This window comes from Saccoglossus kowalevskii, chromosome 15, assembly GCF_978046115.1.
Source record: "Saccoglossus kowalevskii chromosome 15, keSacKowa6.1, whole genome shotgun sequence".
NCBI lineage: Eukaryota > Metazoa > Hemichordata > Enteropneusta > Harrimaniidae > Saccoglossus > Saccoglossus kowalevskii.
This window is the reverse complement of record NC_140655.1, coordinates 23,206,744-23,231,645: the sequence shown is the minus strand read 5'-3', so window position 1 is coordinate 23,231,645 and position 24,902 is coordinate 23,206,744. Positions and strand designations below refer to the sequence as shown.

At 32.5% G+C, this 24,902-nt stretch overlaps 1 protein-coding gene across 1 annotated transcript; it reads right to left on the bottom strand.

Moving 5' to 3' along the window:
- Positions 1–2,311: 2,311 nt before the first annotated feature.
- Positions 2,312–24,363, bottom strand: LOC144359455 (uncharacterized). Its single transcript, XM_085490587.1, has 9 exons — positions 24,110–24,363; positions 20,076–20,205; positions 19,034–19,309; positions 18,674–18,749; positions 18,074–18,192; positions 13,859–14,071; positions 11,723–11,890; positions 8,980–9,080; positions 2,312–7,510 (listed from the first exon to the last, which is right to left on the bottom strand). The coding sequence occupies exons 1-9, from the start codon at positions 24,137–24,139 to the stop codon at positions 7,328–7,330; spliced, it is 1,296 nt and encodes a 431-aa protein (XP_085346713.1). The 5' UTR covers positions 24,140–24,363; the 3' UTR covers positions 2,312–7,327.
- Positions 24,364–24,902: the final 539 nt, after the last annotated feature.

Here is a 24,902-nt window from a genome sequence, read left to right as displayed (position 1 = left end):
GAAGATAACAGCCAAACATTGAATTATTTTAATCCATATTACAAATCTCTGACAGAGTCGGATGATTTTGCGCGTTTTGTTGTGCGTGGTACATAATGGGAGGAACCACAACAGTACTACGTGTGGTGGTTAGACGCGATGTTTTGCTTTTGGTAACATTACACAACTGATGTAGAGTATATAATGTATACATACTTAATATATTTATTGATGTAAACCATGATGAAATGGTGTTGACTCATTGACTGTTTTGTTTGCAGATTCGAAGGTATCCTCGGTTGTCACATGGAAAACGCATCTGAGCTCGTCAACAATCCAGTTATATATCCAGGTTTTTACGATTTTCCTGGTAAACAATAAAGTTTTATTTTGATATCATTTGTACTCACTGTACAATATCGAGAAGATAACAGCCAAACATTGAATTATTTTAATCCATATTACAAATCTCTGACCGAGTCGGATGATTTTGCGCGTTTTGTTGTGCTTGCGAGATACTAGTACTTCCACGTGGTAATGTGATACATAGTGGGAAACAGCATACGGTACGTGTGGTGGTAAGACGCGATGTTTTGCTTTTGGTAACATTACACAACTGATGTAGAGTACATAATGTATATATACTTATATACATATATTAGTAATTGATGTAAACCATGATGAAATGGTGCTGACTCATTGTCTGTTTTGTTTGCAGGTTCGAAGGTATCTTCGGTTGTCGCATGGAGAAACGCGTCTGAGCTCGTCAACTATGCAACAATCCAGTTATTCTTTGCTCCGCATTGGCAGTACACCAGAAGTATTTTTTTTCTATTTTCGTGAGTGACGGACCTTTACTTTAACCCATTCTTTTATTGTTCTACGTGGCTACATTCAGCAACCTAACCATATACCTATCGTGTGATGTGTGTTAGTGAGTAGGTGTGCAATCTGGTTCGCCAGTACAGCGGGAATTGTCTTCACGTGATGATGTTAACATCCAATCATAAGCTTTGACAAGTCTGCAATGGTAATTAATTCTACGCTGGATAAGACTAGCCACGGTTCAGTTTTTTTTTTGAACATGTTTAAGTAGTGTAATTTACTAGTACATGCATTTTAGTCTGGATGAAACACGACATCCACCCTCTGGTGCACATCATTACAAGGCGACGGGTACAGGTTTCCAGCTGTATTTCCCCCAAAGCGTGCTAAATGGGGGATATAAATTAGTTTATATTTGTGTATCATTTTTTCAGTTTTGTTGCATTATACTTGTTTGTTCTTAGTTATGTTATCGTTATTACTTTAGTGATGTGAATTTTAGTTTTGCCGGTTTTAAACCGTATGGCTGTTTTGGAATGGCGTTTGCGCAAATGAGTAAATAAATGGTTGGTCGGACTGTCCCAGTGGCTGCAACCTAACCATACATCTATCGTGTATAGTGTGCTGTGTTAGTGAGTGTACAGTCTGGTGAAGACTTTGGTTTAACCCATTTAACATAATGAAAACAAGAGCAATCTGTATTCTTGCCGTTAGGGGCGTGGTTAAACTATGCCGTGTTACTGTCCGCCGTCCTGCGGTAACTGATGCCTGGGACTGCGGGACTGCTGGCTGGTAGAGAATGTTCGTATGAGTATGATTGTAGAGAAGTGTGCCCTCAAGTGTTCATAAATGTTTTTCTCCCCTGTTACTGTGGTGGTATTGACACGATATCCAACCTGAATGGAACGTTTCGAAGTCAGTCGTCCGTAGCCCATCGTCGAAGCAACAACGTCCCATTTACGAACAGATGAAATATATTTCACCGATTTCTTTACCGGATAATTCTCAACGAAATGTGTAAATATCACTGAAAGGTTGGTTCATTACACCCAGGATTCAAGAAATATGGTGAAATCAGAAACTTTAAACATTGCTTTGTCAGGTCAGTGATGATTCATGTGTTAACCAAACTTGATTAAAATTTACAACAAATGAAAATAGTACCAATGCGATATAATTTGTTTTATTATAGAATAGTAACATTCTACCATGAATACACATGATTCAATATTATAACCTGATGAAATTATTTGATAGATTTGTGCAATTTATTGGCTACTAGAATTCTGATTGATCACAGAATTGTATTTTTGGTTCTTCTTCTTTGAGTTTAACACTAATCTAAAACAATCAGTGTTAGGGACAGGAAAAAAATAAAAACTTGCTTGCAAACAATCTATGTGGTACACATAAACTCAAAAATAACTTTCTTCTTAAAGTTCTATTGCCATTGCTTATTACTAATGTCATGATTATGGTTTGGTTTGAAATATATACAAAATAAAAATTAATTTTATTGCGAATAAATTTTATTGTCAGGAAGACTTCTTGGTGGGAAAATACTTTTGTTGGCGAGAAGGGTGATTTACACTACATACATACATAAAATAATATACTGTAAAAGGATTAATTATTCACTAGGTTTTAATTTTGCTTATTTTCGCTGTCTGCAAAATGCGCTAAATTAAAAATCACTGTATATGTAGATTTTAGCATAGAACAAATTATCTAAATGATAAAACTGAATTGAAAACCCACTAAATATGCCAGAAATGGTAAATCAGCAAAATTTAAACCCAGTGAAAATTAGTCATTTTACAGTACTACACTATCTAGTATCAGATCATGGAGAGTAGTTATACTATGGTACCAATGTCTGGTTCTCATCAACATTTATACACTTAAATGTCTTCATTCCTTGTACTGTTTAACAAACGCCTATTTGTTGCCTTCATATACTAAATGAAATAAACAGATTATGGCTTTAATAACATATAAATGATATGATATTATTGGTAACCAAAAATGAACAATATATCAATGAGGTGAACAGTAATTATATAAATTATATAATAAATAAAAAAAAATAATTAATACTCTCAGTACTGTATTAATCTCAAAGTCTTTTATAGAATAATACAACAAGAATTGTATAACACAAGGGTTTCACTAATGTATTAAATAGCAGGCCATCATCCAGTAACAACAGGTCAAAAAAAATAAGAAGACTCTCAGCAGTGCGAAGTGCTGCAGCAAGGCAGGCGTAGGTGGTCGGGAAGAAAGTAGACAGCCAATTTAGATTTGTAGCCGGCCATATGGCCGGCTGTCGGCTCTTAACGAAACCCTCGATAACAATCATTAAATAGCACAGAAATATATCAAAGCTTATCTTAAAGACAAAAATACTGGCAAATTTGTTTTGGTGGGAAAAATGATTTATACTCCTGCCATAATGAAAATAACATATTCGACTACTACGTACACTATCTGATAACAGATATGGGAGAGCATAAAACATTTGGTTCTTATGATTATTATAAATGTCTCCTGTGCAATTATTTCTATGTCTATCAAAATATAAATTTATATGTTGAAAATTATACATGCTAGTCACAACAAAATTAAACTGGATATTTTATTATGAAAGATTGAAGATGATCAGATAAAAATTACTTGAGTTGTTGTAACTAAACTTACAATAGTAAGAGAAATGTTACCAATAACTTGAAAAATATACATACAACACATGCTAAAATTGAACTTAGCCAAAAGCCCAAAATGCTAAAAAGATTTGAAAATAAACGTTTACACTAGAGAAGACAACAATGACGATATACATTTTCTCTTATACACCTTTCTCTTCGTCTAATGAGGATAATAAATAAAAAAGAACTGGCACTTTAAATCTTACATGCAATCTGCAAAAAAGTTTGCAATTTAATAGATTCTTTTAATTGTAATTTTGTAGCTGCAATGCATGACCAAATATATAATACAAAATAAAAAAACAATTAAATTAGGAGAAAACTATTACATTAAGGAAATAGTGAAGATATTAATCATTTTTAATATAATCATTAAAAAACACACATGTAAATTATTACGAATACAAATTTCATTCTATGATAATTCAAATTATTAAATACATGAAGCATTGCCAAGTTTTGCATATGGAATACAATACAATGCTCTTACACTAAATTGATACAGTTTTACAAGTTTTACATGGATAGTATAAGTACTTGGTAATATGTTGTATCTCATAAATATTCTTTTAACAAATTCCATCAGCTCTGTACAGTAGTTATTTTGACACAAACATATTATTAACACATCATATGCTGACGCTGTTTTTCCTATTCATTTCTGCTATCCATGTACGCTTTCATCAAGCAATTATGTTAATTCTATTAGAAGCACATGCACATAATGTAAATGTAATGCAAAAATTGTGATGTAAATGACATAAATGTGTAAAAATATGTCATATTTCCAAGATTCAGTAGACTGCTTTATAAGATGTCTATGATAAAAATAAGCCATATTTGAATGATTCAGTATATTTAACTTATTGGTTTACCTATGCCTATTTGAAATGTGCTTCTAATAACAGTGCTACGATAACATTTATCTATTTTTTTTCCTGGACGGATTAAATATTTTTAGACTCCAATGTGTCATTTTTTGTGTCATTAGTGCAAATCTTCAACCAAATAATCATCTTTCTAAGTTTTGTTTCTGAATTATTAATTTGTATTTTTAATTGAACTGCACTATCATATAATAACAGACACTAATAATAATCAAAGAAAGCTTAGAAAGAACTCCCATGTATTGAGAGTATTGCAGACACATTAAATATAATTCGAAATTACTTAGCTGAAAACTAATTATGCAAATCAGAAAATTAATATGAACAGATTTGAGTGTAAAACTAATGAGGTCTGCGCAATGTAACAGAAAATCTATGTTTCCAAGTTTAATTGAAATGTGATTAGAACCAAAACATTATGAATTATTATGCTTATTAGGGAATTAATATGAACAGATTTTTACCCCAAACTAATTAGGTTTGTACATTGTCCTAGAGCATCTTTGTACTAAGTTTCATTGAAATGGAATAATTAGTACTTTAGATATCAGAGTGAAAGCTAAAAATTGGTTAATTATGCAAATTAGGTAATTAATATGTACAGATTTTAACCCACAATTATCCAGGTCTGTCCTACAGCATCCATGTACATTCATTGATATGTGATGTTTAGTACCTAAGATATCAGTGTGAAAGTTGGTTAATTATGCAAATTAGGTGATTAATATGAACAAATATTTACCGGAAACTAATTGGGTCTGCATAATTCTAGATTAATTGAAATGTGATGATTAGTACTTTAGATATCAGTAGAAAAGCTGAAAATTAATTATGCAAATTAGGTAATTAATATGCACAATTATTTACCCTAAAACTAATCAGTTCTCTGCATAGTCCTAAAGGATCTATGTACGAAGTTTCATTGAAATGCGATGATTAGTACTTGAGATACCCGTGGAAAAGCTGAAAACTAACTAATTATGCAAATTAGGTGATTAATATGCACAAATATTTATCGGAAACAATCAATCTCTGCATAGTCCTTGAGTATGTAAGTACCAAGTTTCATTGAAATGTAATGCTCACTACTTATATCAAATGCTGAAAATTAGTTAATTATGCAAATTAGGTAATTAATATGTACTGATATTACCATAAAAACTATCAGGTCATTGCAGTGTTATATGACATCTATGTACCAAGTTTCATTGAAATGTGATGATTAGTACTTGATTAGTACTTGAGATATCAGTTTCATCAAAATTCAATGAGTGGTTGTTTAGATATCAGTGGAACAATCATGGAACAGCTAAAAATCAGCTAATTATCATGCAAATTAGGTAATTAATATGCACGGATTTTTACCAAAAACTAATCAAATCTGCGCATATGTTCAGAGCATCTATGTACCAAGTTTCATCAAAATCCAATGAGTGGTTCTTTAGATATCAGTGGAAAAGTCATAGAACAGCTAAAAATTAGCTAATTATCATGCAAATTAGGTAATTAACAAGCATGGATTTTTACCAAAAGCTAATCAAATCTGCGCATTGACCCAGAGCACACACACACACACACTAACTGCAAAGACTCCCATTATGTGCTCCGCACATGGGAGTCAAAAATGTCAACAGGTAATTTCCCGTTCACTGCAATCTCCCATAAAATCTCACATGAAATGCGCAAACCAAACGTCCTTTCTTATTTCAATTATTAATCAAAATAATTCTGAATTTTTGGAAGTTCATAAAAATCCTTTTCCATTTTATAAATGAAATTATTAGTAAATAGACATAAAAATAATGCATTATCACATAATTTCTATCAACAATACATATTAAAATCAGAAAGTTGATATGATCAAAAAATAAAGTAATTGCTAGAAAAGCTGAAAATAAAACAATAATGACAGTGGTACAAATGGTTTTCAGATAAACTCATGTTTAAGATACAAGTTGACTCAAACAATGTCATGCTGCAAATTAACTTGCCAACTGTGATTTTTTAATTCTCATTAAAAAAAAACTTTGAAGGAAGAGACGTCAGACAATTTTTAATTTTAGTCACCTTAATCACATCTCAGAAAAAGACTAAAAATAATGCCAGTGACATTCAACCATATTCCTTTCAATGGGCATGTCAACCAATTACCGTAGAGTGAATTTTACCTTGTTGAAATTTACATTACATGTTTTGATTGATTACATTTAGTTGGTCAGATGTAATTAGGTGACCATAACTGAAAGTGACCAGAACATCAAAGGAAACATCAAACCAAACAAACTAATGACCACCCCCCCCCCAAGAAAAAGCTCCACAAATGTAGGAGAATGCAATTTACAGTTTTTTCATATCACTTTTCATTCTCTAGATATTCAACGTTTCATGAGTATTATGTAGTCAGCCATCTTGATTCTCAAGCAAAGGATTATGGGTAAAGTATGACATCATAGAATCTGACTACATAAATTGATGAACAGTTGAATATCTAGAGAATGAAACATGATATAAAAAAACTGTAAATTGCATGTTCTTACATTTGCCGAGCTCTTTTATCTGGGAGTATTATGTTGTTAGCCTTGACTTGCCCTTTAACTTTCATGGGATTTTAATCGGATTAATTCTCACCAGGAATTAACCTTTTCAACACCAGTTCTCTCTTGTATCAAAAATAGTCCTATTTATAGTCTGCATTTTCCTTCAAAAGAGTGGGACAAAAATAGACAAATTTTTTGATTGAAAACAGAAAATTGACTCAAATTGTGTCTGTTAGTTTCAGAATTAGGGTTCATTTCTGGAAATATTAGAGAATCTAAGAAAAAAGTGCTGACAAATTTGGGCGAGAAAATCTAGTGGTGAAAAGTTTAAGGCTCGCCAAAATTCAGCTTTGTTGTGATTTTTTACGATGCCTATACAGACAATACCATGTAGCTACTGCTTGGCATGCTTCAGAGCATTAGCAAGATGTGTACAATTGATTTTTTCCAAGGTTTCAACAAATCTTACAAATGCATTTGGTCCTTTTGTTATCAGAATGTCAATTAAACATCCTCTTCTGTCATGATCTGATAGCAATTCTCTCTTAATCGTAGATTCATCGGCAGAAGTAAACACCTAAAAATTATATAAAACAACTTATTAACTAAGACATGCACAAATATATCTCAACTATTTATTCTTAACTGAACTACCTTTCACTTTGCCAGTCTTTGCATATACATGTAGATTTTGCCCTAATATTAAAAGTCTAGCTACAGGTCATATCTCTAGGGGCAATATGATTGGTCCATGCAGACAGATTGAACTTTTGACATCATGGCAAAATATCACAAAATAAATCAATATTATATAATATTTTTAAATTATTAGTAGGAATTATACAAGTTGGATATTTGATATTTCTAGTTTATGTCAGCTAAAATGTGTATGTGTTAAACAGCTGAATAAATTCAAAGACTACCTGCCTAGAAGTGGCATAATGTATTGACAACCTGTGTATAAAAACCATCTGTCTTATGTAACATTTTCGCAAATTATCCTTGTTTAGAGAACAAAACAATTAGCATTCTGATTTTGATCAACCAAAACAATATGATGGTTTGTTGTTTTGAAATTATTACAATTATTTTCTGGACAAATGTATGAGTAAGAGATTAATTTGTTCCCAATCTCAACATCTCTGTAAACAGAAATTGTTATACCCATGTTTTATGTTAAATATTCACAGATTGTCAAATTGCAATATGGTATGAATTGACTCCAAACTTATTAATTATGTTATCAATGCATCCTCCATGATGGATCCAAAAATAATCGTAATTGATAATTCAAATCAAGCAGCCTGTCAGCTGAGATAGCTGCTGTTAGCATTGCACATTTCAATTAAAGAAATGAAGAGCAATTAGACTTGGGATTTTCAACAAGAAGTCGAAAATATCACTTTTTACCAAAAATGACAAATTAAATATTCATCACAATTAGAGAATTGAAGATATCATCACAAAATGAACAAATTTGACAGTGGACAACCCCAAGATTCTATGTTGCAAATATGAAAGCATTTGGTTTAAAGGTTTTGAAGAAGACGACAAAAATGTAAAAAGTTGATGACAGAATACATACTACCAACACCGGACAATCAGTAATATGAAAAGCTTCACGTTGTCCACTTTGATGACAGTGAAGCTAAAAATAAAATTATTCATAATTGCTGTGACTGTTATGTTTCTCAGGTTTTATTCTGTATCTCCCAAGAAGAAAAATATGTGGTATCCCTTTTAGTTACTTCAAAGCAGCGATTTGAATCTTCAATAAAGGACATGGTTTCCTTACCAGTCACATGACCATATAAAGGTAGCATCTAACGTAACACTGACTGTTGATTAGCGTGAATTATGAGCTTTCATAAAATATATAGATTGATATGGTTTAAAACAATTTTTCTATGTAAATAATTAGTGTGCATTTTAATATCTGCAAACCTCTACTACATCCCGAGATATATACATGTATATGATCGATGTATAATTCAATCCTATGGGTAAATCCCAAACACTAATGTTGAATTAAACACATCCACTTACATCAGTCATTTCATCTAGGACAGGTTGATATGGCAGATCTTCCTTAATCTGAGGCATCAACCTACGTAGTCTCTGTTTGTCTTTTTCTTTCATTCCTAGTTCTAGATAATAAACATTAAGATGACTTGGTTGTAAGAAATCAATGTGACTTAAAGTGGGGTTGTCATCATCTGCGCATGTACACGCAGGTGATGACCCCCTCGTTTTAAAATTTGTTTCGAGTACTGTATATGGTTCCTATTGCAAAAACATTTCATCATATATCAAAATTTTGTTTGGTGAACGTTCCAAAATGGCCGCTTTTCGGATTATTTTGCATTTGTTTCTTGAAAAACAGATCCTTCTTTCTTTCTCAGTAAAAACTTTAAATATGAATGACTTGCATGTTAGAGAATCACCACACAATCATTTTTGAATGATTTTAATAAATGTAATGAATTTTTACTATGTTTTTATGGTAGCGAACTACTTTAACAGTGATTATGTAATACTCAATGCGGTTCCACACTGCTTTCGTACATACATTGTATTTTGAGGTATTATCGTGATAACTGATTACACATCATTAAAACAGCTGCATAACATGAAATATTTTTCTCCTTTAATACGTTTTTTTTTCTCATTTAGTCTTGTTCCATGTTTCATTGATAACTGTATATTGCTTATTTTTTATTTTTTTTTATTATTATTTCATCTATTTTTTTCCCAATATTATCACCTACATATATCAACAGTTTTTTCTTTAATTGTAGTTTGTTTGTTTTGTTTTTTTAAACCATCTTCGTGCTTTAGATAGTAATTTTTGTAAAATTTGTATGTTTTATATACGTGTTTTAGCAGTTAGTGTAACCATTTTAATTCCTTCTGAGGAATTGTAAGTGTTTCAATAAACTATAAACTACAATGCTAGCAACAAGTATTCATATCTAAGTGATTACTATTTGCATTCGTAGAGGGAATTCTATTTTAGTCAGAGTGTACATTAATTGTTGCTGCATCTAATGTAAACATAGATGATGAATACAAATGTTTGCACAGGCATGGACTACTGTAAAACATGTCTTTTTCACGAGCTTGTCTTTTTCATGAATTTAGCGAGAGAACTGATTCGCTAAATTAAGATGTCGCTAATGACTTTATCATCAATTCAAAATGACCGCCAAACAAAGAAATCAACAATGACAAGAGAAATTCGCTAAATCAACATTTTGCTATTACATTATTTTACCACAATTCACTAAAATTGCATGCTGCTTTTTTAACATGTTTTACAGTATGTTGTAATAAATCATTCTTCACTGGCATTATGGGCAGTTATATCGCACTAAATTATGACTAACAGCAGGTACCAACAATAAAAATATAGAATTCACATATATAGTCTCAAACAAAGATCTCAGAATAATTAAAGAACTTGCCAATTATATTTATACAAAACAAAGATTTGTTTAACATTTAGTTACTATAATATCTTTACATATATCTTGTTATTATTTTTAAAATCTTTTTTTCTGTACTTATCCCAGGGTTCTCCACGATTTGAAAATTAAACAGGGCGCACCAATGTGAAGGTGGAATGAGCGTGGCACTTGACCTTTGACATATTATTAAGTAAACATCACGACATACAATCAGCTGATTTTAGCTTCACAATTCATCACGGCGAATTCATCACCCCTAAATTAGTTGTTTACCAATAATGATCGCTTCTAGAATTTTTGTTTTACCAAATAGATGCATACATGCCTTATTTAATTATAAATTAGTTGTGATTTTTAATTATTTGGACAAAGCAATATAAAATTTATGTTGTCGCACAAACGTTTGGTTCATTAAAAAACTTGCATGAATGTACGTCATCATCACTGAAAAGCGAGATGATCAAACAAAATAAAATCTGCACCCTGATACTGTGCAATGACGCATTTGATTGGATAAAGACATGCATTGACACGAAAAACAACCAATCAGAATATTTGTTCCAAGAAGAACACTAGTAAATTTATTTCCTCCACTTATGATGTGAGTTGAAAGCATGGCCGTTTTACCAGGGTTTTTAAATCGTGATTTAAAGAAGATTCAACTTTGAATAGTGACGTTCATCAAAATATAAACATTTACGTGTTTAAGCAAGCATTCATGTGGACTTCTTGGTGATCAGCAATGTCTGTGATGGTACGTCAGCTGCGCTGATCGTTTACCGATCATGCAATATCGATTTTATATATTTGATGTCACCCTGGCAGTAAAAATATGGGTACGGTAATACACGTTTCTAGGCCACTGTTTAATTTTAATCGTGTTAAAAAACTTGCAACTTTTTGTTCGGTAGTGTTATCACCTCAGGGTGACCTGCTACAATAACAAGCCGTAATTTTCACAGTTGCACCCTAAAACAATGAACCAATTACAATGTATCCTTAGTACGATGAGTCATCTTCGGAAGACAATGAGTGATGTTTTGTTTTATAAACAATTCTTTGTCTGGGATCATGCAGGGCGTACAGGAAATATAACAGGGCGCTGACAATTTAAACAGGGCGCCAATTTCAGATAACGGGGCGCTGCGCCCTGTTAAAACCCCTCGTGGAGAACCCTGCTTATCCTATGTAAATGTAAAGGAGCCAATAAAGATATTATTATTATTATCATGACAAGTATTCCATACACATTGCATAATGTTGAATACATCATTGATTCACTCCTTGGATATCTCCAACCATCATTCTTATAGTGTACTAACCTTGGAACTCTGAAAACCCACTGGATGAAGACCCTGATAAATGTTGACTCAATAAGGGTATACTCGTTGTTCTTTCAGATGAAGTTTCTGTACCCTCATCAATCTCAATATCATGGGTACTTTGAGGCGAATTGACAGGTCCCTCTTCAACATCAGAATCAACTGGTTCTATTTGAAAAACAAAAAGATTTTACTCATTGAATTTGTGGTAGATCTTGGCATTAATTATTAAAATTGATTATTAAAATGTCAAATTATTTCCTGTTTACAATTCATTAAAAGTAAGTCAGTATATATTGTACAACAAGTTCATCTGATCTATGTATACTCTCAATTTTATGGTACAAGTACATTATATATCATATGTATAAAACAACTGCAAAATCCTTTTCAACCAGTATAATTGCATATTATATAGTCTCTGTGAATTCTCATGTTTAAGCAATATAAGTCATTGTTAATGACACAGTCCCCGTCAAAATTTTGTGATCTGACATATCAATTTGATGCTGATGAAGTCATTGATGGATTGCAAGGAGATAGATTTGTAAAAAATTACGATTTAGTGCTTTTACACGAGAATTGGACAATGGGCAGCCATATTGAATCAAATTACTAAAATAATGTTCATGTTGATGTATCTATTGGTATACTGTCTTCGTAAAAATTTAAACAGAAATGTTCATTGCATTCATGGGAAAGTAGGCATGGGTATCATGAAAAACAAAATGGCCACCAGTCAGCCATATTAGTTTGAATCACAGAAAAAATATGACGTGCACCTATAACCCAATATGTATGATGAACATATCAGCTTTGATCTAAATTGGCCAAGTCATCTCTGAGAAACAGCTCTGGACATGTAAAAAATTACGATTTAACGCTTTTACAGAAAATTTGAGCATCGGTCAGCCATATTGAATCGAATCACAAAAATAATGTTGGTACAAATGTATCCCTTGGTATACTATCTTTGTACAAAATTTAAAGAAAAACGTTCATTGCATTCAAGAGAAAGTAGAATGGGTACCATGAAAAACAAAATGACCACCAGTCTGCCATATTTGTTTGAATCACGTAAAAAGTATGACGTGCACCTATAACCAAATATGTGTTATCATCATACCAAGTTTGATCCAAATCGGCCCAGTCATCTCTGAGAAACAGCTCCGGACATGTAAAAATGATGATTTAGCGCTTTTACATGAAAATTGGGCGTCGACCAGCCCTATTGAATTGAATCACAAAAATCATGTTGGTGCAGATGTATCTCTTGGTATACTATCTTTGTACATAATTTAAACAGAAACGTTCATTGCATTCAAGATAAAGTAGCATGGGTACCATGAAAAACAAGATGGCCGACTGGCGGCCATTTTGGATGTAAAATTTGCTATTTCTGATACCTAAACGTGTCTGCAGCAGTTTCTTGGAGTTGGCCGATTTGGATCAAAGTTGGTATGATGATCATACATATTGGCCCATGTTTTTTCGTGATTCGAACAAATATGGCTGACTGGCGGCCATTTTGTTTTTTGCTCCGATCATAAAGTAACTTGACGCGCATATGTAAGACATCATGTTATGTCTTCATGTAAAAGTTTGAATGAAATCCGTCAATGGGTGTCTGAGATATAGCTCCGGACGTACGTACAGACGGACGGACGAAGCAAACCTAAATTAATAGTCCCCGTTTTCAAACTTAGTCGGAACAGGTACTAATAATATTAATTTTAAACATGAACGGTCAGGGCATACTATAATACTGTTAAAATGTATTTAACAAAACAAAACCAAAATTGTCAGTTGGATAATTGTTCGATAGGGTGACATGGTTACAATGTTAAAACAATATTGTTATGGTATACCCACCACTAACTTTCTCCAATTTCACATGTTGAGGCCCTGTACCATTTAAAAAAGCAGTTACATAAAAAAATTTGACACAGAACTTCTAGAAATTTATATACAAAGTGTAAACGACTTTAAAGAAATTTCTTTCGATCTGTGTACAATTTTTAATAATTTCCATTATTTTTTCCAGGATGGACAGTGCCTTCTAATATGTAGTATGAACCATGCCATAAAGTATGTGTATTGTATAGCGAGTTTTAAAATTTGTAAAAATGTTCTTACCTGTAGGTTTTCTTTGTGATGTTGGTTTCTTTTTCTTCCGGATTATAATAAATACACAAACCAGAATAACAAAAATACCAATGATTACTGAAGCAATAATCACTTTATCCTTCGTTTGTAATGCACTTTTAGGATTGTCCAAGGTAGAGTTTTTTTCAGAAGATGATACTGTAGACGGTGAAGTACTTGGAGTAGCAGTTATGTCAGTTGTATCTGAAAATCATTAAATTAAATGAAAATATAACATTATAACTTATGTTCAACTGAGTTTTGTTTTCAATTATTTCTTATACATTATTCAGGTAAACAGGTGTAGAGTAGAGCCCAATTCCAAATCAGGAACCCTTTCCTCCTCATACAAAGGTTGAACATGAAAGAAAGAAACCACTATAACCCCATGAAATTAAATCGTTTTATAAACACCCAGGTTTGAAATGACACATGACAAGATGGTATTTATTATTCTCAAATTAAATAATGCATGTCTGTTGGTCTTATAAAAGAAGCGTGTACACTAAAAAAAAAAATGACAGTAGCAAGTGTGTCTATGTGGTGAAAGTACTGTAATACATGTTGAAAAAGCGACATGCAATTTTAGCGAATTGTGGTAAAATGACGTAATAGCAAAATGTTGATTTAGCGAATTTCTCTCTTGTTTTTGAAAAAGACATGTTTTACCAGTAGATATATTTGAATGATTCAGTATACGATTAATGCAATTTAAATGCACGTCTAATAGAGAAAATGGCATACTTATTTTGATCACAGAAACACCTAGTATGTAATTTACATATTAAGCATAATACACTACTAAACAGAACAAATATGGTACTCTAATTTATGCTGCCGAGTTTTGTGTATTGAGAGATCAAACCCACAGCCTCTAGCTGTGATACAAATCTATAATTAATCAAGTTGATAATCTGATCCAGTTAGATCAGATATGCAAATATATAATTATGGAGGATTTAATTTGGTATTGTTTGGAAAGCACTGATATGAATAACATGATGCATTCATATCACACAATTATCGTATTTATATGCATTTCAGTTCAACAATGATAATTTTTTGTTGATTCCATTCACAGTTTGACTGCTATCTGTGAAGGATTTAAGCGGGTGATGTGTTAATAATAATTTTCAAATCTCTCGTTCTGACCTAAAATGAACATGCAGACATTGCCTGATCAGAAAACTTAGGATTAGTACATTTAGTGTTCAAATAAATATGCAATACGATTATGACGAAAAAGTAATTAAAAGTAATGGAACTGCGAGTTATCACCAATGCACACTTCCCTAAATAAACATGCTGCATGAAAGCAGATCAGAAATACCAATTACATTTTAACAATATGATAAAGGGAAAGATTAAAGTGCGGTAGTCGTCGCGCTGCGCAAGTGCAAGATATATGGGTCTCATATAAACAAAGATAGTGAGTTTGACTGTTGCGCAGATCAACGAGTACGAACTGTATGAGACGTTTCCAAGCTGTAATTAAGTAATTTTCATGTTATTGGAAGGTATCGAAGGAGTCACCGGCGGTAGTCAGTGCAAGTCGCGCCCAGGTCAAACCTCATGCTTGTGATTTCCATTTGAAGAGCGCATTGGAAAAACTACCGTACTTTAATGAAATCATGAAAAATATTTAGAATTAAATTTTGTTCTCAATGTATACACTAGAATAGATTCAGAGTCTGATAGTCTAGTAAATGATATAACAAAACACATACAGTATTTTATTCTAATTACATGTATACTTTATACAACGGAAGCACACAAGGCTGCTGTACACCTAACAACATGTACAAAAAGTCACAGTCAATGACATAATCCCTGTAACATTTTTAGTTAGGCCACAATGATTTAATTTTATGGATGACATCCTCTGGAGACCCCAAAAGTAATGCGAGAGGGTGAAAAAAAAAAAAAACCTGCCAAAAAAAAAATGCTGCTAAAACCACAGGACTACAAAGCTGGTATTACAAATTGAACCACAGAACACAATGTATCAAAAAACAACAAGAAGTCTTTATTTGTAGGAGGCACATGTTGATATACACATCTCGTACTGTATTACTGTCACAGGTATAACCATTTCAGACAAGCTCTAGTACATGTAGTCATGATGAAGTACCTTCAGTCAAAACACTGCATTCAAGGTACAGCATGAACACCATTTTCAGTACAAGTCAAGGCGGAATGTACATATCACTACTTTATGACAATAACTAACAAAACATTGCAATGATACAGAAATGTCCTTGCTTGCTCCTCTCTACACAGTAGGGGTTAGCTTTAACCAATCTCTCGTATAGCTGTGTAAACGTCACAACTCCCTGGCCGACGTCAATTGCGTACCAGTCTACAACAATCCCTCAGTTTTTTCTCTGAACTTTTATGCTCACGTATTCTCGGCAACGCAATACGCATGTGCAGAAGATCATTTACAACAAAATTGGCACGTTTTTAGATAGTCCAAAAAGAGTTTTACGAGAAGCCTGCGCTTTGCGACAATATGAGTCGGCAAGTTCCGGACAGAAAACCGATCTGTGGAGGCTCGTCGTCGGAGATTTTTTTTTTTTTTTTTTTTGAGTACAGGCGAAAACTATTGCGCGCGTGAATGTCATCCATAAAATTAAGTCGGTGTAGCCTTACTTTGTCAAACAATGAAAAGCATAGTCAGATTATGTTTAAATATTGGGATAGTACTGTAAAATACTTTATTTTAGCTGGAATTAATTTTTGCTAAAAAGACTTTTTGGGTGTTTTGCATGGAATTAATTTTCACTGATTTTTGACAAGTTTAATGTAAAATATAGGAAAAAAGGTATATTCGCTGAATTTTATTCTCACTGAGTCATTCCGTCAGCGAAAATAGCGAAAAATTAATTCCAAGCGAAAATAAAGAATTCTACAGTATTTAGCATATTAACTACAAATGTGCATGAAATAAGTATAAAGATTAAGTTTGAATGAATTTGTTCTAGGCGTGCCCCAGAAACTGTTAATGACATGTCCAAATGTTGATTTTTGGGACAATTAATGGCTTTCAGTTGAAGGTCAACAAACTAAAACAATAGGATATGTATCATGACTTGTGATGTACCAGCTTTGAAAAAAAAAAACTTGTATACTGAAGGTATTGAAGACAAGGAAACAAATAAAACATACTGTTATACAATATTTATTACTATATTAAAAGCACATCTCCATTACACATAAAGCATTGTGTTTATTGCATGCAAAATCATTAGAATATGTCTTGTCTTTGTCCTTTATTTTTACAGTAGGCATATGTGCTTCTAATAGATCAAATGATTACGGTGGTTCCAAGACTCATCTATAAGGAATTTAATTGTTGTATAATGTGTTGAATTTACTTGTTGTATGTGTTGAATTTAATTGTTGTATAATGTGTTGAATTTAATTGTTGTATAATGTGTTGAATTTAATTGTTGTATAATGTGTTGAATTTACTTGTTGTATAATGTGTTGAAATTAATTGTTGTATAATGTGTTGAATTTAATTGTTGTATAATGTGTTGAATTTACTTGTTGTATGTGTTGAATTTAATTGTTGTATAATGTGTTGAATTTACTTGTTGTATGTGTTGAATTTAATTGTTGTATAATGTGTTGAATTTAATTGTTATATAATGTGTTGAATTTACTTGTTGTATAATGTGTTGAATTTACTTGTTGTATAATGTGTTGAATTTAATTGTTGTATAATGTGTTGAATTTACTTGTTGTATAATGTGTTGAATTTACTTGTTGTATAATGTGTTGAATTTAATTGTTGTATAATGTGTTGAATTTACTTGTTGTATAATGTGTTGAATTTACTTGTTGTATAATGTGTTGAATTTAATTGTTTATATACGTTGTGTAACAAAAGATGTTTTTTTCTGGTAAATAACAGAGCTTGAATATTAAATTAAACATGTACTTTATTACTGTAAAATCTGTATTAGAAGCTGCGACTTCTATTAAAATGGTACAATACAATAGAGAGGATGCGGCTTCTATTAGAGCATCTACACATATGAGAAATGATGAATTTTTGGTTCTCAATTATTCAAAAACAATGGGTGCGACTTCTATTAGGGATGCGGCTTCTAACACAGATTTTACGGTAATAATACATTAATTTACCGTATTTGAGCTATTCATCATACTTTTATACAGTAAGTATATAAAATCACATACCTACAGTTGTAAAATCATCAACATTATCATCATCATTATCATAATCATCACCAATACCATCATCACTGTTACATATTCTCTTGTGAGTTGTATTTCCTGGTTCTTTGAAATCATCACACCTGGATTACATAATACATGTACATAATGATCTATCATGAGTGTATGGAGTGAAGCACTTAATGCCCATAGCTCTTGGAATGGCAATTCCTGTAATTTCATAACTGTCAATATATATGTATATAATATTGATGTCATCATTCCTTGTGTTTCAGTGCATGTGATGTCATCATTCTTTGTGTTTCAGTGTTCATGTAAGTGATGTCATCATTTTTGTGTTTCATTGCATATGATGTCATCATTCTGTGTGCTCTAGTAAATTTTATGTCCATCAATTTGTGTTTCAGTTAAACTGATGTCATTATTCATTGTATTTCAGTTGAAGTGCATGCACTACCAATAGTACCGGTAATACTCATTTTTTTTTTCACTGCTGAAGCCATTGACTCTCTCTTCATTATCTCTGCAAATGCTGGAGGACATATTAACCAGTATGTCACACAGCGGCTAATTTTATATAAATTCATAAAGTTTTATACTTACTTGGGCTGTTGTTTACATTTCTGAGTATTTGAATTTATGTCCGAGTATGTTCCAGCTTCACACACAACACATTCTCCTATAAGGAGAACAGAGAATGCAATATTTAGTTTGCCATTCCCTCTCATCATCATCTCCAATGTTTCCTAGACCTATGTCTCTATGATGGTTGGAAAAGTACAAAAATCATTTTTCTGCAGGTAATTATGATAAATCATATCATAATGTTCTATCGAGACGCAACATCTCTAACAAATTTATTTTAAACAAATACTCAGACTTATAGCCACATGCATTGTTATTTATTCTTGCTTATATGTTTCATCCTGATGTAAAAATGAGATTCTCAGAAATCAGACTTACCAGTACTTTTCTTAATGCCTTCCCCTGGAGGGCAGTATGGATTTTTAATACATGCCTCCCTACTTTGACTATAGTGGTAACCCTTAATGCATTTACATTTGTTGTCTTCAGAGCTATTTCTCGCAGCAACCGCAATCATTTCATGGGCTTTACTGCAATAATCCCTTTGAATGCAAGATTTGCGGCCATTTAAGCCACTGGAAAAAAAGCCTTCAGGACAAGATGTACAGGTACCATCATCTGGTTTAAATGTGCAGTCCCTCTCGACCTTTGACCCTGAAAGTTAGAATACAGTTCTATAATTAAATCAATTAAAATTTTGTACAAATTAATATACATGTATGTTACTGTGAATTTCTGCATTGCATTGTGGGAAAAAACTTCCCATTGTATGTAACAAGAAATTATCACAAAAATTTACTAGTCTAAGAGTAATTTTTTCTAAATATTTTAACAGTATTGAGATTCCTATCATTAATATGATTGTTTCATCCTTTATGACTTAGCAAAATTTCAAGATATGATAAATAATTACACCATAGAAATCTGGGCAAAAATGCAAATTGACTTTTTGAACCCATTTTTTCTTGAAAAGTTGTCAATTTGAGCTAAACCTATTAAAACTGATATTGATCAGTAATATAGCTGCATCTAAGGGTGCAGTCAATGTATAGTGGTACCAGAACACCAACTATAAGAATATGTGACAGTATATATCCAGTTGCCCTGTCAATAACCTGAATAATTTAGAACCCAAATCCATCATCTCTTGCTTACACTTCTTCTCCTCTGAGCTGATCCCAGCAAAATTGCACACTGGCTAATATGATATCTAAGTTCGAAGATGATCGGATACAAATTGCTTGAGTTATTGTAAACACAAAAGTTAACGATGGGAACAACAATGACAATGACAACTACGACAAGGCAGACATATTTTTCCTTTGGAAACCTTTTTTCTTAATAACAATGGCAGGCTAGAAACACAATAAAGCACTTGGTCAGTGTCAAGTATTTAATGTATTCCTATATAGTGTCTTACCTTCTGGGCATTTATTACAACATATGCTCAATATGGAATCATCCTTATAGTATTGTACCTCAGAACATTTTAAAACTCTGTTCTTACATGCATCAATATAGGGCACAATAAGTAGAAGAGCAATTGTTACCTGTCAAAATAAATGGTAATGTTAATTCAAAATAACACTGCATCTGTATCAAGATATGAAATAATACATGCACGCAGAACAACTCTATGAAGCTGAGCCCAGAAAGTAGGCAGACATGCAGAGGAATTATCTTAAAATCTGTTAGAAGTCACATGTATTGAAATGAAGTTTACAAGACTATAAAAAAACTAGAGAAATAAAAGAAAAGAAAATGAACTGATTTGATTGTACAACTGTGGTTGGCAGGCTTATAGGGGTTACAATGATTGAGACATTTTAATTAATAATTTATGATTATGATCAGTTGTGCAGGTCAGAGGTCACTTACTACATACATTTATGTGCTTAGTAATGGCTGTACTTTCACAGATAAGCATACCGTGTAAGAAGGTTACTACCCATCTGCATGCCCAAAACGGGTAACATTCCAGTCGGGCTGGTAAAAACAAAAAACTTACACGCCTGATAGGTCTGGTAGCATTTTTTCATAATCTGCTTCAATAACAAATTTGAAAATTTTACTAAATAATATACATGTAATTGGATAAATTTGCAAGCCATTCTCTTCTAATGGCTGATAAACAGAGAAAGAGTGAAACAAAGAACATGATATCGGTAAGTTAAAAGTGCGTGTGTTGTCAACGTACTCCGCCATGAGATCATATACATGATTGTATGACACAAAATGTCAATATACGACATAATATCGATTAACAAGCAACAACATCCGATGAGGAATGTTCTCAAATTTCAAAAGCAATCGAAGGACTATGTCATCTACGTGACTATATATATATATACCGTCAATTTTTATTAATTTTTGTAGCTGAAATCAATTGATTCTGTTTTTTCAGTCTGACAAATATATCCTACTTCCATGCTGGCAGGGGTCCATGTGAATAACCCTATATGAAATACCATTTGTTTTGTTTTTGCAACTTTGCTAATATAATTTCAGAACACTCTTAAATACAGTACCTTATTGTGATAAACGTGCAGTATGAAAATATGACAAGTTGTGCTAATTAAGTCGCATTGACTGTACATATTATGATAGGATGTGATTTAAATACAGATAAACCAAAACATATATATTAACTACAACATGTATGACTAAACCACTCATCTGAGATTCTGCTAAGACCTGGTTTCAATACTGTAAAACAATTAATTATTCACTGGGTTTTAATTTTGCTTATTTCGCTGACTGGAAAATGCGCTAAATTAAAACCCAGTGAATGTGTAAAATTTAGCATAGAACACATTATCTAAATGATAAAACTGTGAATTTTAAAACCCACTGAATATGCCTGAAATGCTAAATTAGCGAAATTTAAACCCAGTGAAAATTAGTCCTTTTACAGTAATTAAAGAATATATAAGAAAATGATACAAGGCATATACTTGTATTTCCATTTGCTATACAATCCTGAAAATGTACTAATCCCAGTTTGTTAAGCGGATAAAACAAAAACACATATTTTACAATGAATTTAGCAGAAGTTCAGTCAAGTATGAATGAATTTAGTGTACCAAAAATAACTGAACATATAAATGAAACTATTTTATCCACATGTTAATTATCATGTTCATGCAACACGTACAGTTGATAACACAACACCAACAATTCCAATACAACAATGCATTACAACTGCTCAACCAAGAAAAAAATCAGTACTATGTAAATATACTGTACTTCACCAATCATAAGCCCCTCCCCGAGTATAAGCCCACCCCTCTGCTTTTAAATATTTAACGAGTTAAAGGCATTCCAGATTATAAACCACAGGAATATGACCAATCTCTAAAATAATTGTTCACTTGAAAGTAAGTCTAAACAATAAGTATTTCACTCAATGTAAATTCTCCCAAACAGCAATGAATCTTTGTCAATGTTTTCTCTCAGTCTGTTAATAGTTGTTTTAAGAATCAGAATTTCCTCGTTTGCTATAGTAGAAGCATGATTTAGGCTGTCCTGAAAAGGCTATCGGTGAATTTGGTTAGCCCATACTGTATCCATTATTGGAAATTCACTTCTTGAATATAGTAGTTCTATACTTTTGAAATGCAAGATAGCTTAGAGCTGACTTGTGTACCCAAAACAAGCATAAGCAACCCAAAACAAACACGAGATAAACCGCCACAATACCACATACATGAATTTGGACATGAAAAATACATCACATCTAAGGTAGAAGCCTATTCATCATTTTTGACAAAATTGGTCATAAATCGCATGACAATGTTCATTGATATGTGTGAATTTTATTAAGTACAATGGCCTCAAGCCTACGGTACAATAAATTAAAAATAGGAAAATACATACATAGGGATTCCTTTAAATAATTGTTGAATCTACTAGTCTCTACTGGTTAAGAAGATTTTCTCCATGTTTAGAAGCCTAGAATACAAATTTCAAACTTTGAAATAAAGATAAGTTGCCAAACTGCATTAAAGGAAGAAATTTCAATGTTCATTAGTTTATTATGTACAATCATGAAGCTAATGTCTCATGGTACAATGAATTAGCATTATTTTGTGTGTTACTGTTAAGCTTTTTGAGAAACGTGTCCTAATATTTCTTGAAAATTGCTATTTTTAGAACAATTCCATAGAACACAATGTTAATGAAAAATTGCATTTTTTGACACTTTTTAAAACCCAGTTTTTTTTAAATAATTCAGAACAACAAAAAGTTCTCAATCATTAACAATGCATGATTTTTGCAGCCTATGTCACCAGGCTAGATTTTGAGATATGGCAAAATATCTCTGCCATAGGAACCTGCGGTAAAAGTGTTATAATAGTGTCAAAATGGCCACTTTCCACTAAAATACAACCATAAATTTCTCGAAAAATAGGCTGGAGACCCCAACTTTTTTTAGATCAATATCTGAATATTGCCTTGGAGTACAATTTATTGCAAAATGAATAAATTCTGTTTTTTTTAATTTATGAGTAGGCTTCTACCTCAAGCAACTAAATTGTATTACCTGTACGTATCACACTGTGATGCAATGAACAGAAAAGAAAGAGAAAAAATATCTTTATAATTAACATTTGAATTAATATGAATAAAATAATGTTAACGAACGATTCACAGCAAGATAAATGAACGATTCCATAAGTAAGATATTTTGCAAGCTTGCAATTCCAAGCGCAGAGTTGATCTCTGAATCCTGGATTCCACTATAGCACTGTTGGGAGTTTATTATCGTTACTGATATACTATGATTATATATTAAGCATTTAATCTTCTGTGATTAAACTTAATTTACATACAACACATGAATGCTGCATATAGCGTAAATATTACAGACCCGAGTTGTGATGATTGTTGATCCATGCCAAAACATACAGACAAAACTACTAAGTTACTCAAGTGCCTGTGAAATGCGCACCCACACGTTTCCCATTTTAGATCTGTTTCCCACTGAAATGGACAGTTATTGATTGTCGTTGTTGAAAATGATTTTTTGTACACAAGTAAATTTGTGATATTTCTAGTGCTGTAGCCACGCCCACCTATCCTGAAACGGACTCTGGCCGAAGTTAAAGTGCACCATCAAATGCCAAAATGTGAGAGGAAGCCATACTCTTGTGCCATGCTTTTGAACAATTATACATTTTTCGAATATTGCGTTATAGAGAACATTTAGTTCGTGTTATTTAAGAGGTAGTAATAATGTTGATAGTGACGCGAAAACGAAGCGTCGGACAAACAGGAAATTACGCAGCACTTAATTAATACATACTGCAAATTGTTTTTATTTTCGCAGGCTAAAAGTTTCTGAATTGTTCGGTGATTGTTTACTGCTTACTGTGTATGGTGGAGGTGGAGGTGGAATATAATATGTATGTACAACCTGCAACGTATACAAGAATAAACTAAATTAGTACTCACTGAATATGCCCAAACAGGAGGGTCGGCCATGTTTCTCTATTTTCCGAGAAAGGCGTCGCATAAAAAATATAGCTTGGCTAGCTGTACGAGTTCAAAAGAACATCTAATATATACTTTTTGTCAAAAGAATCCTGCTGATACATTTGGGGAACAATTCATCAGTTTCTATTATGGCAGAAACTGTGAAAACGTGATTCGGCCCAGAACAGTAGTAAGTCCATGCACCTAACATAAACCAGGAAGCGATAGGGAAATCCCCCTTTCTAAAACGAAAGGGGGAGTCGCCACCTACGCATGCGTCAGTTGGCCATAGCGTGTCATTATTTACAATCAATCGTCTACTCATGAACCTTTGCGTTTTTTAAAAATATTGACTTAACAAAGTTGGGGTCACCAGCTAAATTTTCGAAAAAATAATGGTTGTATTTTAGTGGATAGTGGCCATTTTGGCAGTATTATAGTGCTTTTGTCAGGGATATTATGCCGTATTTTAAATTGTAGGCTGGTGACATGGGCTCAAAAATCAATTATTGTTATTGATGGGGTACTTTTTGTTTTCTTGAATAAATCTTGGTTTTAAAAAGTGTCGAAAAATAAAATTTTTCTGTAACATTGTGCTCTATGGAATTGTTCTAAAAATAGCAATTTTGGGAAAATATTAGGACAAATTTCTCAAAATACGTCACTGCTGCCGGTTGATAACTAGACCCCAAAAAAACGGCGATGATGACGCTTTTGACTCAAAAAATGGCACCAAATAAATGGCCTAAAGTTTGCTAAAATAACCGAAAAT